The sequence below is a fragment of the Narcine bancroftii genome, chromosome 9 (genome assembly GCF_036971445.1).
Source record: "Narcine bancroftii isolate sNarBan1 chromosome 9, sNarBan1.hap1, whole genome shotgun sequence".
In the NCBI taxonomy this organism is placed as follows: Eukaryota; Metazoa; Chordata; class Chondrichthyes; order Torpediniformes; family Narcinidae; genus Narcine; species Narcine bancroftii.
Window position 1 is genome coordinate 96999308 of NC_091477.1, and position 17521 is coordinate 97016828.

The window sequence follows — 17521 nt, forward strand, 5'->3', positions numbered from 1 at the left end:
ATTGGTTCGGTCGGACCATTCACGGCTCTTTGTTGCCGGCAGCGGCGTGGAGAAGTTGAGTGTTGCAGGAGGCTTCGCGAGCCGTTTCCCTCGGGCTTTTGCGGGGCGAAGCAGTGATGAGTGGCGGCGTTTATGGAGGAGGTGAGGCGCAGAGGGCGGGCGGCGGGCGATCGTGTAGGCCCGGCCCACGCAGTTGTGCGTGGTTGCCCGGCGCCGGAGGGAGTTTGATAGGTCGAGGCCAGACGCGACGCGGCCAAGGAGCGCAGCCGGTTCCCTTCAGGTCCTCGCCCACTTGTTTGTTCAGGAGCCTGTTGGCTTACACCCTGGCGAGGAGCTCGGGCCTAAACTCGTGGCCACCCTTTGCTTCCCATAGACGCCCTGTGTGACCTGTTGAGCTTCTCCAGAACTTTTCGGTATTGCACGACCATCACAGGGACATTTGTAAAAAAAGAAAACAAATGCTGGAGGAACTCGGCAGGTCTCGCACCGTTTGCTTTTTAACTTGTTGGACGTTGAGTGAGGAAGGGGGGGAAGTGAGGAAGGGGGGAAGTGAGGAAGGGGGGGAAAGTGAGGAAGGGGGGGAAAGGGAGGAAGGGGGGAAAGGGAGGAAGGGGGGAAAGGGAGGAAGGGGGGAAAGGGAGGAAGGGGGGAAGGGGAGGAAGGGGGGAAAGTGAGGAAGGGGGGAAAGTGAGGAAGGGGGGAAAGTGAGGAAGGGGGGAAAGTGAGGAAGGGGGGAAAGTGAGGAAGGGGGGAAAGGGAGGAAGGGGGGAAAGGGAGGAAGGGGGGAAAGGGAGGAAGGGGGGAAGGGGGGAAAGGGGGGAAGGGGGGAAAGGGAGGAAGGGGGGAAAGGGAGGAAGGGGGGAAAGGGAGGAAGGGGGGAAAGGGAGGAAGGGGGGAAAGGGGGGAAAGGGAGGAAGGGGGGAAAGGGAGGAAGGGGAGGAAGGGGGGAAAGGGGGAAGGGGGGAAAGGGGGAAGGGGGAGGGGAGGAAGGGGGAGGGGAGGAAGGGGGGAAGGGGGGAAGGGGAGGAAGGGGGGAAGGGGAGGAAGGGGGGAAGGGGAGGAAGGGGAGGAGGGGAGGAAGATTATTGTATCACGTTGAACTCACTACATCAACCTGAAGCTAGATCCTTCTGACAGGCATTGCATCACTAACTTGACCAGCAGGTCATTGAAGAGGATTTAATTTTAATTACTTTGATTTCCTTTTGATCTAAGCAAGTAAACAAAGTTAAAGTATAGCATTTAAAGGATTTGTTTGAATTTAAATCAGGAAATTACAATTGTGTATTTGGTCTGGACTGCATTATAGCCTAACCTGGAAGGTCAGATCGCATGGGATCCAGAATGAGCTAGCTGGTCATTGGATGGAGACTTGACTTGGCAGAGGGTAGGAGTGTTACTTGGATTAGAGTTCCATAATCAGTGATTTGATGCTGGGTCCAATGGTGTTTGTCATGAATATTTTACCATTTAAATTTAGACCTACAACATGGTAACAGACCCTTCCAGCCCACGAGGCAATGCTGCCCAATTACACCCAATTCAACCTACATATGTTTTGAACAGTGGGACAAAACTGGAGCCCCCGGAGGAAATGAATGCAGACACAGAACTTACAAACTGCTTACAGTGTGGGATTCAAACCCAGATTCCAAATGGTGGTGCTGTCGCAGTGTTGCGATAACTGCCATGCTCACTGTGCCACCCCAAATAGTAATGGGTTGGATGACAATATAGTTAGTATGGTTGGTAAATTTGCAGATGACGCCAAAATTAATGTTATAGTTGAGAGTGAAGAAGGTCATTTAGGGTTACAACAGGATGAATGGGAAAGTGAGTTAAAGAATGTCAGATGGAGCTTAACCCTGACAAGTATGTTAAATCAGGCTTGCATGGTGAATGATTGGGAGTATTGTAGTACAAAGAGACTTTGAGGTGCAGGACCATAATTCCATGAAAGCAGAGTCCCAGGTAGATGGATGGTGAAGGTGTTTTGTCACATTTGCCCTCATTGGTTAGGCATTTACAGGAACAAGGACTTTCTATTACAACTGAACATGATGTTGGTGAGACTTAACTTGGATTTAGGTGTGCAGTTTTAGTCACTCAGTAAGAGGAAAAGTATTGTTAAGCTGGAAAGGGTGCAGTGAAGATTCAAAAGAATGTTGCTTGGACTGGGAAGATGAAGGCTAGATGGGCTGGGACTTTTCTCCATGGAGCATAGGAAGCTAAGGAGGTGGGGGGGGGGGTTCCTTTTAAAGGTTTATAAAATCATTAGGAGTTTAGATGAGGTAAATAGCCATAGCCTTTATGCCAGAGTGTTTTAGAAAATGAATTTAGATCTACAGCACAGTAACAGGTCACTTCGGCCATGAGTCCATTCTGCCAAATTAACCTACAGCCCCAGTATGTTTTGAATGGTGGAAGGAAGCTGAAGCACCTGGTGAAAACCCATGCCAACACAGGGAGAATGTACAAACTCCTTCCAGACAGCACGGGATTCAAACCCCAGTCCAGATCGCTGCCACTGTAATGGCATTGCCTTATCCACTATGCCAACCTCAAGTTTTTCTGCTTTCAAGAATTTGAAACATAGCTTCCAAACATTTGGGCATTTCTATGATTTTGTGAGTTGTACAGAATGGATTTGCTCTTTTTTCTTTTCAATCTTTTGTTAAGTTTCAGGTTATTAAACGTATGAATAATACAAAGAAATCAAGATTACATTAATAAGTTAATGTATACAAACACAGATATCGAGTAATATATGAAAACTGAACCTCTCAACCTCTTAAAATTTGATCTTTTCATGTTTAGCTTTTATTACAAAATATCCCGACTTTTTAAAAAAAAAACGAAAAGGGAAAACAAAAGTTGGGCCTCCATATTTCACAGGTTAAAGAATTATTTTGTTGTTAACCCTGCTCCTCTACACTCAAATAAAAGTTGAGAGGATTCAGAAAGGATCGACTTACATCATATGAAAATGTTGAATAAATGGCCTCCATGTTTCTTCAAATTTAACCGAAGGGTCAATAGTACCACTTTTGATTTTTTTTTCCTCTAAGTTTAAACATGCTGTAGTTTGGGAAAACCATTGAAAGGTGGTTTAGGATCTTTCCAATTTAGTAAAATGGATCTCCTGGCTATTAAAGTAAAAATGCAAACATGTTTTACGTACAAGTAAAGATGTGTATATAATTTAAATATACGACATCAGCAAGTATTAGAATTTTATTTCAGAACTGAGTGTCTTACAGTGCTATTTGTTTTATTAATCTTAAGAAGGAATGTTGTCCATTGAACTACCTTGTTTTAATTTTTCAGATGAGGTTGGTGCCCTTGTGTTTGACATTGGATCATATACTGTTAGAGCAGGGTATGCTGGGCAAGATTGTCCAAAGGTAAGTTCTAACTGTCTTTATTATCTCCACAAGAACATTTGAGATACCATGTAATAAACAGGCTTAACAGAAGAGCAACTGGCATAATTTATTGCAGTCTTCAGGGTAGTTCCCAAGCTCTTTGTTGCCTGCCATGTTAATTCTCCATCTAACTCCCACTCTGACCTAACTCTGTGGCCTCCTGTACTTTTATAATGAGGCCTTGTATAAGCTTGAGGAACAGCATCTTCCATGTTAGGGTACATTGCAAATTATGTGTTCTACATTGAATTCTACAATATCAGGTCACAGGCTATGTCTGAGCAGGTGACATTATTCATCTTCATATTAGTTCAGTTTTCCTCTCTCCATTATTACAGTTGGATCTGTAGAAAACATCAGAATCCTCAACTACAAGGTCAACTACAATCAGACTCATTTAAGGACTCTTGTGCACTTTATTGATTGATTTTTCTTTGTTCTCTCTTTATTGCACAGTCAATTTGTTTACATTTGTTATCGGTTTACAGTTCTTTTATTTACACGTTTATACTATGTGCATTTTTTTGCCTTACCAATTAGGGTAATTTTGCCATGCCCACAGGAAAAAGGAATCTCCGGGTTCTATGTGATGTCATGTATGTACTCTGACAATAAATCTGAAATCTCCATTTCACAAGTTTTATATTCCCTTGTTTGTGCTCTCACTGTAACTGATCCTGATTCTTAGCTTTTAAAGGAAAAAAAATTAAAACATAATTCCCCACCCCCAGCTGCCCACATTGATCAAATGTGCAGCTTTACCCTATCGTAGACATTGTCTTTGACCCATCCATCCCACCCCTTCTTGCACTCCATCTTAATACAAGATTATATTCATTACTTCCCAGTTTTTAAAAGCATCTTGAACTCAGAATTGACAGGTTTTATAAATTTCCTTCACACTGGTAGTATATTATGTTAACATATTTTTGCCTAATTCAGTCAGAGGTTATGTTAAACCATATATTTAGATGATGCCAAGATGGTGTTTTTGCGTGATTCCTCAAGATCTGTTATTTGAGCTGTCTTTAATATCTGGGTTACAGTTCCAAATATACACTATTTTGGGAATTTCATTAGAATGTTATTCTCTTAGCTGGCTTCTTTGACTGATGGCACACATTATTGAACAATTAAGTTTTGTGTGCCTTAATTTTCCTTGGCTCTTGCATTTTTTTTCTGGTAGCTTAGAGATTAATATTGGTCAAGTATCCAGAAGTCTGGGGATGCCACTTCTATTTCCACCAAAGCAGATGATGAATTTAAATTCGAGTAATTAAATAAAATAAACTACACATTGATGAAACTTCAGCTTTGTCATAAGTATCTGTTTAGTTCATTAACACCTTTTTTTATATAGAAGGAAATATCTCGGAATGGACACACTGGTGATGCCCATTTCCTGTTAGTGGATGTTTTTGGAGAAAAGTACTATTCTCAGATACTCTTGCATTCTAGCTCTGATATCATTTCCTCATCCATGTTTTGTTTTATTCTGCTCTGGATAGAAACACAAACTAGGAGCTGGATTAGGAGCCGGATTAGGAGCCATCATTCAAATAGATCATGGGTCTTCAGCATGCACTCATGATAATCTACACCCCCTCACCAAGAATTTATTTAATGTCCTTTAATATTCAAAGAATCTGCTATGTGAGGCAGAGATTTCTAAAGTTTCATGATATACTGAGACGAGTATGTGTGTGTGTAATTTAAAAAAAAATATATATCTTTAGATATATAAATAGTGTGTTGTACATAGTGAAGAAGGTTGTACAAGGATACAGTGGACATTAACCAGCAGGAAAGTTGGGTGGAGTGAATGAAATTTAATTCAGACAGATGTGAGATAATGGACATGTAGAGTAAATGCAGGAATCGTAGGAGTGTTGATGCACTTTGGTTGCAAGGCCAGAGCTTCCTGAAAATGTTAATGTTGTTGTACATGGTACTGAGAAGATACATGGGCCAAGGCATTGAGTATCAGAGTTGGAATGCCATGTTGCAGCTGTACAAAACATTGATTAGGCCATGCTTGTAATGTATACAGTTCAGGTTGCCACCTGAAGGAATGGTATGGTAGATATAGAGATGGTACAGAGAAGATTCATCAGGATGCTGCAGTTAACAAGGGAGACTGGATAAGATGGATTTATTCTCCATGAAATATGGAAGGCTGACCTTTTATTGAGGTTTATAAAATTATGATAGGCATGGCCAGAATCTTTTTACCAAGCCAGGAAAGTATAGAACAAGAGAGAACAGGTTTGAGGAGCAGGGAAGAAAATAGTATGTTATGTTTGAATACCATATTGTATGTATGATGAAAAATAAACCAAAGCTTTTTTTTAAATCTTGGGAAATATATTCTTTTTTTTTAAATTTTTTATTTTTCACACCATAAATCACATTAGCCATGGGGAAATATATTCTAAGATGATCTTTATTTTTAAAAGGCAGACTTTCCAACAGCTATTGGGATGCTGCTGGAGAGGGATGATGGAAGCACTCCAATGGAAATCGAAGGAGACAAAGGAAAGCCAAGTGGCACAACTTACTTTATTGATACGAACTCTCTACGAGTTCCCAGAGAAAATATGGAAGTTATCTCTCCTTTGAAAAATGGAATGAGTAAGTCAACATTTTAAATATTATTTACTATTTCCTTTAGTTGTTTCTCTTCTATCTGAAGTCCCCTTGTAAACTACTTTTTTTTGCTCTGTTTTCTCTTGGATACTTTTGCATAAATTGTACATCCTGGAGTCTTGAGTGATTGAACACGAGCGGGCCAGGTTTTGAAAAGGCTGGAGTTCAACCAAAGTTCTCTCCTTCTCAGTTTCATCACCCCCTTCTCTACAATTCAAGATTCCTGAGACTAATTGTAGAAACCCTGCAACATTTGTGGTGAAATTCATCCAACTGACCCCAGAGACTGAAATTCATTGCTACTTTTGATTAATGTCAAAAGGCTATCACTGTTATTTTGTCAAGGATGAGTTTTCTATGATTAAGCAAATTTTGTGTAATATTACATCTGTTTTATTACATGATGGTAAAGGAATCTTAAACCTTGAATCGTTTGCTTACTGTACTGTCCTAATGCTAGGATTTACAGCCTCATGATGCCTTCCCAGGAAGGAGACGAAATCCATGCCTAGGCATATTCTTGCCCATGTTTCTTGTTTATTTTTTCACATTGTGAATTTCATTGTCACCAACCCAGTAGTTTTAGAAAAATAACCATTTTTCAATCTGTTTTCGATTGTTTTCCAGGTATATCTATGTTGGCCCTCTTTTCACACTATCTCCATTTCATTCTCTGCCCATGTCTTTCTGTCCCATATGTTCCTCTGGTGATTTTATTTGGTCCACTGCTTTTTCCTTTCCCCACAGCTGTCATTTTTAAAGATTCGTAGTCATAGAGCACAAAAATGGGCTGTTTGTCACCACTCAGCAGTGCATTCCAGATTCCAACATTTGTCAGATAAAAATAAATCTTGTGTCCATTAAAAGGGTGGATGTCATGACACTTTAATTCTCCTGAATTTCTCCAGCATTTTCCTGCCATTTAAAAGTTATAGGCTACAGCCAAAGTCAACTGTATAGGTGAGCATATAGGACAAATACACAACTGGACATTGTATTTTACGTGCATACGAATTTGCCATTGCTTTGGAATTACAATGGATTTACACTTCATGTGATGAGCTCATTAAAATAGAACTTGTAGGAATGCAGCTTTGTAGAAATATTATTGCTGGGTAAAGTATACATCATAATTCTTAGTAAACCATGGATTGTATTGGACTTAGCTGACTTTAAATTTGATATTTTTGTTGTTTGAAGCATTGTGAATGTAACATTTAATTTATAAAATATTCAAATGCCTAAAATGGATTGTCATACTCTATGGCTCTTTTTAAATTTTATTTTAAAACAGCTGCAGCCAAGATTGAATCAAGATAAATTATTGGAGTATCTCATAGTTCTTCTTACTTAAAGATTTGAAATCTTGTGCTTTATTGCAGTTGAAGACTGGGATAGTTTTCAGGCAATTTTAGACCATACATATAAGAATCATATAAAATCTGAAGCTGGTCTCCATCCGGTTTTGATGTCCGAGGCACCAGTAAGTAATCAGTATAGAATATTACAAAATATAGAAATGTATCGAAGCATATTATTGAACAAACAATGAGAAAATGGAGTGACCTACTGGGTTAAGTATCATCTGTGGAGAGAAATGAATAGTAACATTTTTGGGTTGGGACTTTTTTTTGAGGATAAGATGGAAAGGAAGATGGCAAGCATCAAAAGAGAGTGAAAGAACTTGGAATTATCCAAGAGGTAATGTGATACTGAATGAATGAAGTTAAGCATTTGACAAAGTCCCCCATGAGAAACTCGTTGAGAAAGTCATGAGGCTGTGTGGATTAAAATAAAATTGGCTTGCAGGTAGAAAGCAGAGTGTAGTAGCGGAAGGAAATTATTCTGCCTGGAGGCCAGTGACTAGTGGAGTACCGCAAGGATCTGTTCTGAGACCCCTGCTCTCTGTAATTTTTATAAATGATCTGGATGAAGTGGCAGAAGGTTGAGACAGGAAGTTTGCAGATGATATGAAGGTTGGAGGAATTGTCGATGGAGTTGAATGTTGTCAAAGGTTACAAGAGGATATAGACAGGATGCAGAGTAGGGCAGAAAAATGGCAGATGGAGTTCAAACTGGATAAATGTGAGGTGAAGCATTTTGGAAAGACAAACCAGAATACTGAATATAGGGTTAATGGTAGATTACTTAAGAGTGTGGATAAGCAGGGAATTTGGAGTCCAAATCCACACATCCCTCAAGGTTGCAGCACAGGTTGATAGGATAGTTAAGGCCTATGGGATGCTGGGCTTCATTAATAGGGGGATTGAGTTCAAGAGTAAAGAGGTCATATTGCAACTCTACAAATTTCTAGCAAGACCACCCTTAGAGTGAAGGACGTGGAAGCTATGGAGAGGGTGCAGAGGAGATTTACCGGTATGTAACCAGGATTGGAAAATAAATCTTGAGGCAAGGTTAGCAGAGTTGGGATTTTTCTCTTTGGAGTGCAGAAGGATGAGAGGAAACTTAGAGGTCTACAAGATTATGAGAGGAATAGAAAGGGTGGACGGCCAGCACCTGTTTCCCAGGACAGGAATAGCAAACACTAGAGGACATGTACAAAATGAAGGGAGGGAATTTTAGGGGAGACATCAGGGGTAAGTTTTTTTTAAAAACACAGAGAGGTGCCTGGAATGTCTTGCTAGGGATGGTGGTGGAGGCTGAAACATTAGGGGCATTTAAGAGACAGGCACATGGATGGAAGAAAAATAGAGGGTTACAGGGTAGGGAGGATTTAGTTTTTTAGGAATATATAGGTCAGCACAACATTAAAGGCAGAAGGGCCTGTACTGTGCTGTAGTGTTCTAAGTGCAGAGACGGACAGGAATTAGGGTGGAGACCACTTGAGGGCAATGGGGATAGGGGATGTGGAGGTGGTCAGTGAGTGAAAAGTAATATTGCAATGGGTGGGGAGAATGGGAAATTCCCCAATTAACCTATAACCCCTGTACATTTTAAAGAGTGAGAGAAAACCAGTGTCCAGGGGAAACCCACGCAGACAGGGGGAATATGTATAAACTTCTTACAGACCATTCTGGATTCAAACCCCGGTTGTTGGCGCTGCAATAGCTAGGCTAACGATGCTATCCTACTGTGTGGGAATGGCAATTAAAATGGCTGGCGACTAGAAGTTCCATTTGGTGTTTGCAAAGACCTCTGATGCCCAATCTGTGTTTGGTTGCACTGATGCAGAGGAAACCACAAGAATACTGGATGCAGTACATTAGGCTGGGGGAGGCACATGTGAATCTCTTCCTCACCTGTAAGTTCTGTTTTTCCATGGAAGGAGGTGAGTGGGATGTGCAGCAACAAAAGTCTTGCACCTACTACAGATGTAGTAGGGAGGATGGGGATGAGGGGAATGACTGAGCCAAGGAGTCATGGAGAAAGTGGGCCCTGTGAAAAGGATGGTGAGGGGAAATTATGTAAACAAAAAGCAGGCGGGGGGGGAGGAACATAGGCACCCAGGCTCATGGGTGGAAGGGCACGAGAGAAAAAAAGCTGAAAAGTGATGCGGTGGGGATAGCTCTCTGAGTGGATGGAAAAGTGAGTGGATGGAAAAGTGAGTGGATGGAAAAGTGGGTGGATGGAAAAGTGGGTGGATGGAAAAGTGGGTGGATGGAAAAGTGGGTGGATGGAAAAGTGGGTGGATGGAAAAGTGGGTGGATGGAAAAGTGGGTGGATGGAAAAGTGGGTGGATGGAAAAGTGGGTGGATGGAAAAGTGGGTGGATGGAAAAGTGGGTGGATGGAAAAGTGGGTGGATGGAAAAGTGGGTGGATGGAAAAGTGGGTGGATGGAAAAGTGGGTGGATGGAAAAGTGGGTGGATGGAAAAGTGGGTGGATGGAAAAGTGGGTGGATGGAAAAGTGGGTGGATGGAAAAGTGGGTGGATGGAAAAGTGGGTGGATGGAAAAGTGGGTGGATGGAAAAGTGGGTGGATGGAAAAGTGGGTGGATGGAAAAGTGGGTGGATGGAAAAGTGGGTGGATGGAAAAGTGGGTGGATGGAAAAGTGGGTGGATGGAAAAGTGGGTGGATGGAAAAGTGGGTGGATGGAAAAGTGGGTGGATGGAAAAGTGGGTGGATGGAAAAGTGGGTGGATGGAAAAGTGGGTGGATGGAAAAGTGGGTGGATGGAAAAGTGGGTGGATGGAAAAGTGGGTGGATGGAAAAGTGGGTGGATGGAAAAGTGGGTGGATGGAAAAGTGGGTGGATGGAAAAGTGGGTGGATGGAAAAGTGGGTGGATGGAAAAGTGGGTGGATGGAAAAGTGGGTGGATGGAAAAGTGGGTGGATGGAAAAGTGGGTGGATGGAAAAGTGGGTGGATGGAAAAGTGGGTGGATGGAAAAGTGGGTGGATGGAAAAGTGGGTGGATGGAAAAGTGGGTGGATGGAAAAGTGGGTGGATGGAAAAGTGGGTGGATGGAAAAGTGGGTGGATGGAAAAGTGGGTGGATGGAAAAGTGGGTGGATGGAAAAGTGGGTGGATGGAAAAGTGGGTGGATGGAAAAGTGGGTGGATGGAAAAGTGGGTGGATGGAAAAGTGGGTGGATGGAAAAGTGGGTGGATGGAAAAGTGGGTGGATGGAAAAGTGGGTGGATGGAAAAGTGGGTGGATGGAAAAGTGGGTGGATGGAAAAGTGGGTGGATGGAAAAGTGGGTGGATGGAAAAGTGGGTGGATGGAAAAGTGGGTGGATGGAAAAGTGGGTGGATGGAAAAGTGGGTGGATGGAAAAGTGGGTGGATGGAAAAGTGGGTGGATGGAAAAGTGGGTGGATGGAAAAGTGGGTGGATGGAAAAGTGGGTGGATGGAAAAGTGGGTGGATGGAAAAGTGGGTGGATGGAAAAGTGGGAGACAGGAGGGAAATGTGTCTGGTGGCACAATTGTAGTTGGTAGAATAGTTGACCAAATGGTGCACTGGATGCAGAGGTGAAAAATACAGATCAAGTAGGGTGGCTATTTCCAAAAAAGGAGGACCTGCAGAGTTGTCAGAACAAGTCTAACGGGGACATTAGGGTAACTGCGTTGGTGGGGAGGGGTGACGCACAAACTGATTTTCGAAGACTCTCTGTGGGGGAGCGTGGAGGGGTGCCTCACCTGCCATGAACCTCCATCACACTCCACCCCCCCACCCCCAATGGAACACACAAACGCGCATGCTGACGCTAGTGACGCTACGGGCCCACTGCGCATGTGCCAAATGGCCCCAGTAAACTAATCCACCGCGCATGTGCAGGCCAGCCCCAGTATTGCAATGCATTGTGCGTGCGCCAAGAAGACATGTCTGCGCACGGCCAATGGATCCTGGGGTGTCGTATTTAACCCTCTCTCTTGCCCTCTCTGCCCCTACACTCCCAAATGCAGGACAAATGAATGTCTGGCTCGAGGTGGCACCAAATAAAGGACAGAGTGCTCAAATGCCAGACTGTCCAGCCTAAAACAAGACGTTTGGCCACCCTAGCATGAGATAGCAACAGAGGGGTCCAGAAAGAGAGGAGAGATGTCAGAAATGGACCAAGTGAATTCGAGTGTGAAGTTGATGAAATATGCTGAGTCTTGCACGAGAGGCAGCATCAATGCAGTTGTCACTAGTAGAGAAAGACATTGGGGATGGTACAGAAGTAACACTGGAATGTGGACTGGCCCTCAAACCAGAAGAATTGGCAGGTGAAGCTGGGGCCCATGTGTGTACCCATGACTGAACCCTAGATTTGGGGGAAAAAAAGGAGGAAATGAAAGAGAAGTTAAGGATGAATGTAAGTTCTGCTAACTGGACTAAACTATTTGGAGTAGATCACCATACAAGGTATCACAGATGAAGGTGGGAACAAGATCGAGTAAAAGTATGAGGATATAAATTTGGTGGAGCAGGAAGAAACCATGGGTTTGTCAGGGCAATTCCACTTGTGAATCTTGGGTATAGAAGCAGTCATTGCTGGGTTGAGAATCTTATCAGGTTGGGGGTGTGACAAGAAGATCATCTGAAGCAATGAAATACCTAATAATATGGGAGACGATTGCCTGGAAATCTATGGTAAGGTCCTGGTGTAGGGGTAGATATGATGTGATGACTGTGAGCTGCCATCAATCCTTTGCAAGGTAGAGGTTAACCTGCCAGACCACAACTGCACCTCCCTTGTCTGTGAGTTTAATGATAAATTTGGAGTTTGTGCAGATGAATGACAAGCTGTGTGTTCAGTGAGAGTGAGGCTTGAGGGGATGGAGGTCAGGTGGTTGATGTCCCATTGGTAATTAGAGATTAAAAAGATCGAGAGTGGGAAACTAGCTGGGGATCAAAGAGGAGGGTTGGAAACAGGCAACTGGTTTCTGTGGAGAGATAGGGCTCCTTGTCAGAAATAGGCATGGAGATGGATGTTATTGCTCAATGTTATTGTGGGCATAGAATTCATTGAGGTATGGATGCAGAGGTATAAAGATGAGACCTTTACTGAGGACAGTCCATTTAACATCAGAGAGGGAGATATCTGAAGGAAAGAATTATTGAAAAGTTGTAACAGAAAATAAAAACCATTAGATAAAAATATCACTATTAAAGCAAAGTGATATGTTGATGTGTGAATATGCTGTTCTGGGATGCACTTCATTTGTTCAGTGTAACATTTGCAGTGTCTGCTATGTAAGCATGGAAAAGCAAGACGTCAACACTTTAGGATTTATAAAAAATATGTTGGATGTACGCAGTACTCAGTTTCTCTTGGCCTTGTGCATCAAGCGAATGTAACATTGGCTGAAGTTTGTATTCATGCTGTGTTGTGAAGTAACTGACTCAGGAAAAAATACTGTCAAGAACTGTGAGGGAGAAGGCAGGTTTAAATTTAAAACCAATTGCATGAGTTACTTTTTCTTAAATTAAAAATCTTAGAGTTTGCATTTGATGAAGGGTGATTTTTAGAACCTGTGAAGTCACTACATTCCTGGTGCCTAGTAGTTGGCAGCTCAAATTCAAAAATTAAAGTTTATACATCCACTTTCTTATTTTGATGCACATTGTTTTCATATAAAAATTGACAATTATAACTAAATTTGAGAACAAAATCATTTTGGTAAAATTGCTGGTGCTCTGTGTGCAGTACTGTTTTGTTATACTTCTCTTTTAACTAATTGTCTAATTTTTTCTATTTTTCATAGTGGAATACACGGGCAAAGAGGGAGCGGCTTACTGAGCTAATGTTTGAACATTATAATATCCCAGCATTTTTCCTGTGTAAAACAGCTGTGCTCACAGCGTATCCTTCATTGAATTATATTTTTCAAGTATGAATGTGGTACAGAACCTGGCATTTAAAAACAAAATAAAAATATAGTTCCTCATTTTCATGTGGGAGGAAAACTGACTTAAACATAAGCAGGTAGTAAATTACTGTCATGTAAATATACAAGTTTAACAGCTTTTGAACAGCTAAATATAAAAATTACAGCTTCAAGAGCATAATTTCAGTTATGATTTTCTTCTGATTTGCCATCACCCATCATCAAAATTCCTGAGCAAATTATTGAGATTACATGTGATTAGTTTTGCTATCATATTTTCTTAAGGGAGTCCCAATATAAAGTTACTTTGCTGTAATATCACTTGATATAAAGACCAACTTTTTATTGTATGGTGAGTATCTGGAGACTTTAGATAGTGTAGTCTCTTTTGTTTGATCAGCAAATGGAGCAAACAATGCAATTTAATTAAATATCTCTGAAAGAAATTGTTGAGCACCCAAGTTTCAGACAAAGTAGATGTGCAAATTTTTAATAAATGTACAAATATTAATTGCGCAGATTATTAATTGTGGGGTAAGATGTAACTCGGCAGAATTGGAATACAAAATTTGTACTCTTGTGAAAATATAAAACAGATTATGAATGAAAATGGTGTTTTAAATTTGGAATGGCTTTTTGTGTTTCAATTTCATGTTTGCCTTTATTTTCCTTTACTTACTAATTTAGATTTGCAAATGGTCGTTCTACAGGCTTGGTTTTAGATAGTGGAGCCACACATACAACAGCTATTCCTGTACATGATGGCTATGTTCTTCAACAAAGTAAGGATAACTGCAAATTTTGATACTGAAAGATGTAAATGAGACATTATTAATTATTTTAATAAATATTTCAAGGTTTGGCAGATATTAATTTTATTTTATTTTTAAAAATTAGATTTTTTTTGTCAACACCCCTGTCCTCTATCCACTGCTCTTGCCTGTGATCCCACCAGTTCTCAAACCATTCTACATTCTTCTATGCTCTGCCTCTAAATGTTACCATGCCTCACACATGCATATAACATGCAAAAAATTATAGAGTAAAAAAAACTTTTGTATACTGCGCACACGCATATACTGCCGAGTGTAATATTCTACATTCCATTTTAAAATAGCAATTTGCATTTACTTGGGACATGAGACAAAGCACAATCCATAATCCCACTATCTGTCACAGTTAATCTCCCACAGGTGTCAATCACCCATTATATAGATGATATCCTCCTGCAACACATTAACAAGCTTTGGGAGAGGAATCAATTAAATAGATCAAAGACCGGCTCCAGAGTTGAGCAAGATTTAAATTTTGTCATGATTTTAAAAGCCTTTCTTTAAAGCCTTGTTAAAAAATGGTGTGCATTTGAGAATTTTATGCTTTGATTTGATATAATGAGGATAATTAAACCTGTCATAGGGCAGAATTATCCCAATGTTGTCTCAGATCAGATGCACTTAATATGCTAATCTCCTCCCTCAGGGGACAGGTCTGGGTAATTAACATTGATAAGGTGAAGTGCCCAAGACAGAATATCCTGTTTCTCCGAATACCATGGCACTCAGGCCAAGAGGATATTCTCAAAATCAAAATTTCCCACGCCCACTATAAATTGCTGTTTCAACTTTCCCGTGCTAAAAAATTGTGCGCATTCTTTCAATATGTAAAAATATTCTCATATAGCGTGCACATGCATATAACATGCAGGGGAATACCTGGTTTGTAAAAACAAAAGGATGCATTATGTGTAAATTTTTTTTTAAAATTACGGTATATTAATTTTTTTGGTACATTGTAAACATCTGAGATACAATACTGACAATCATGTGTATACTGGAAATTATTTTCTCAATCATTTTAGGCATTGTTAAGTCACCACTCGCAGGAGACTTCATTTCTATGCAGTGCCGAGAACTGTTTCAGGAACTGAATGTGGAAATAATCCCACCATACATGATTGCCTCAAAGGTGAGGGAAAAGCTAAAGTGTGTGCACATGTGTTTGTATAAAATAGTCCTTCATAATATTATTAATACTGAAGTTTGTCATTGGAATGTATATGTTAGTAAATTCCCCAATGTATATTAGAAGTAGTAGATAACTATTTTTGGATATGAAGTATACTTTTTTATGTTCTGAAAATATTGTACTTTGAATGTACAAACTTGAAACTCCATCTGTTCCATTTATTTGACTGGATCCCACTGTATTTCATAAATATTTCATTCAGTATTTCATTTTAGCTGCAAGAAGTTTCTGCCTGTAAACTGAAGTTCATTAAACAATGTTTTAGAAATCATTTGCCGTTTTACTAACCTTTTGATTGCATATTAATTTTTACCACCAGGTGCACAAAAGCAACTTTGTCAACCTAGATGATACTTGTCTTTTCTCCTGAATATTTCCAGAAGAATTGCCACAAATCCTTCTGAATCCTTCTTATTAATCTGGTAAAGCGGGATGCAAGGAAGAAAATCTCCAAACACTAGAGATATATATAAAAAATATTTCCTCAGGAGCTATTTCATGCTTTTCACTGTAAATGATTTTTCAAATAGCTTCTAATACCTACAGCATCGTGCTAAGTCCTGTTTCTGGCCTGCACAAATTGACTTCCATTCTTATTTTCTTTTGCTTGGCAATAGCAAATAACCTAGTGAAGCTTTCTCATGAGTCATAGATTTGTACAACAGGAAGTAGGGTATATGGCCCAATCTGAGGTGCCTTTTAAATCCCCCTTCATCTTAAATTATTTCTCTCTAGTTTTGTAGAAAAGGGCACTTATTTACCATATCTATGTCTCTCATATGTTCTAGGAAGAAAAGTTTCAGCCTCTCCTTATAATTCATCAGTAATGTTTCTAGTGAATCTTTTCTGCATCTTTTCTAGCTTGATGATAATTTCCTGTTAGGTAACCAAAATTGCCCACAATACTCCAAATGCAGTCTTTTGAACATTTTGTACAGTTTTAACATATTTCTGCTCCTATACTCAATGCCATGACCAATGAAGGCAAGCATGCTAAACTCTTTCACCACCCTGTCAATTTGTGCCTTCATTTTCACTGTATCCCCTCCCTCCCCAAACATCTGTTTTATGACACTCCCCAGGACCCTACCCTTCATCATGCAAATCCTGCCCAAATTTAACCTATCCAAAGTGCAACATTTCTCAGTTGACTTTAAATATTAAATATTAATAGGATTATCTTCCATCCTTTGAGATGGTCATTTGCATTTGTTATTTCAGTCCAGTATATTGTTAGGTAGACTTCATTTGCAAATTGTTTGTCAAAAAAACGAATTCATTTTAGATCATGTATTATTAATCCATTGTTTTCTGACATTGGAATTTGTAACTGAAGGTTAATTATCTAATTTTTAAGCTTTTGGAAAGTTCCTCCTTGAGTTTAGCCTAGAATGGGTGATAGACCCTCAGTATGAGGCCTCTGCAGATTGGAAAGTCAGGTTGCTTCTACACTTGTCCTTTACAGTTAAAAGTTTAAATGTTTGATTTGCCGACAACTACATCCTACTCCCCTCAACAATTAAGAATTGTGTGCTTGTAGAAATAAACCAAAGTATTTTTTTTAATTGATCATTAATATGATCTGCTGCTGAGGTGCTAGTTTTATGCAGTCAATTCCATTGAGACATTGCATCAGGGAGTTGCACAGAATAGAAACAGGCCCTTTGGTCATCCACATCTATGACAGCCATCATGCTTATCCATACTAATCCCACTATGCATTGCTTATTTAAGTGCCAGATATATTTTAAGCATTGTTTCTGTTCCTACCACCTCCTCTGACAGCTCATTCCAGATATCAACTACTCTTTATGTGGAGAAAAATACTCTCAAGATCCCCTTAAACATCTTTCTCACTTTGAATATATACCCTATACTATGGGAAACAAATGCTGGCCATCTACCCTATCTTTACCCCTTATAATTTTTACCTCGATCGTGGCACCTCGCAGCCTCCTTTGCTCCAGGGAAAACTGTTTCAACTTTTCAACATCTTATAACTCCGATCCTCCGTTCAAGACAACATCCTTGTGACCCTCTAGCATAATTACATCCTATCCATAATGTGATGACCAGAACTGCCCACAATACTCCCAGAGCCCCATAGCCTAAGTTTTGTTCAGCTGTAACATGACATCCCAAACCTTGTGCGAAGTGC

General features: G+C 40.4%; 1 protein-coding gene across 2 annotated transcripts in view; it reads left to right on the top strand.

Annotated features, from left to right (window-relative positions):
• Nucleotides 1-17521, top strand: part of actl6a (actin-like 6A) — a 25620-nt gene continuing 8099 nt past the window's right edge. Inside the window, exons 1-7 of one of the 2 annotated variants that reach the window (XM_069896979.1) lie at nucleotides 1-141; nucleotides 3328-3404; nucleotides 5882-6056; nucleotides 7454-7554; nucleotides 13216-13313; nucleotides 14026-14120; nucleotides 15197-15303. In XM_069896979.1, coding sequence (XP_069753080.1) covers nucleotides 117-141; nucleotides 3328-3404; nucleotides 5882-6056; nucleotides 7454-7554; nucleotides 13216-13313; nucleotides 14026-14120; nucleotides 15197-15303 — 678 coding nt within the window. In that variant the 5' untranslated portion in view covers nucleotides 1-116. Of the gene's footprint in view, nucleotides 142-297; nucleotides 479-3327; nucleotides 3405-5881; nucleotides 6057-7453; nucleotides 7555-13215; nucleotides 13314-14025; nucleotides 14121-15196; nucleotides 15304-17521 lie in introns of those variants that run through there. The other variant, XM_069896980.1, reaches the window with a different exon arrangement.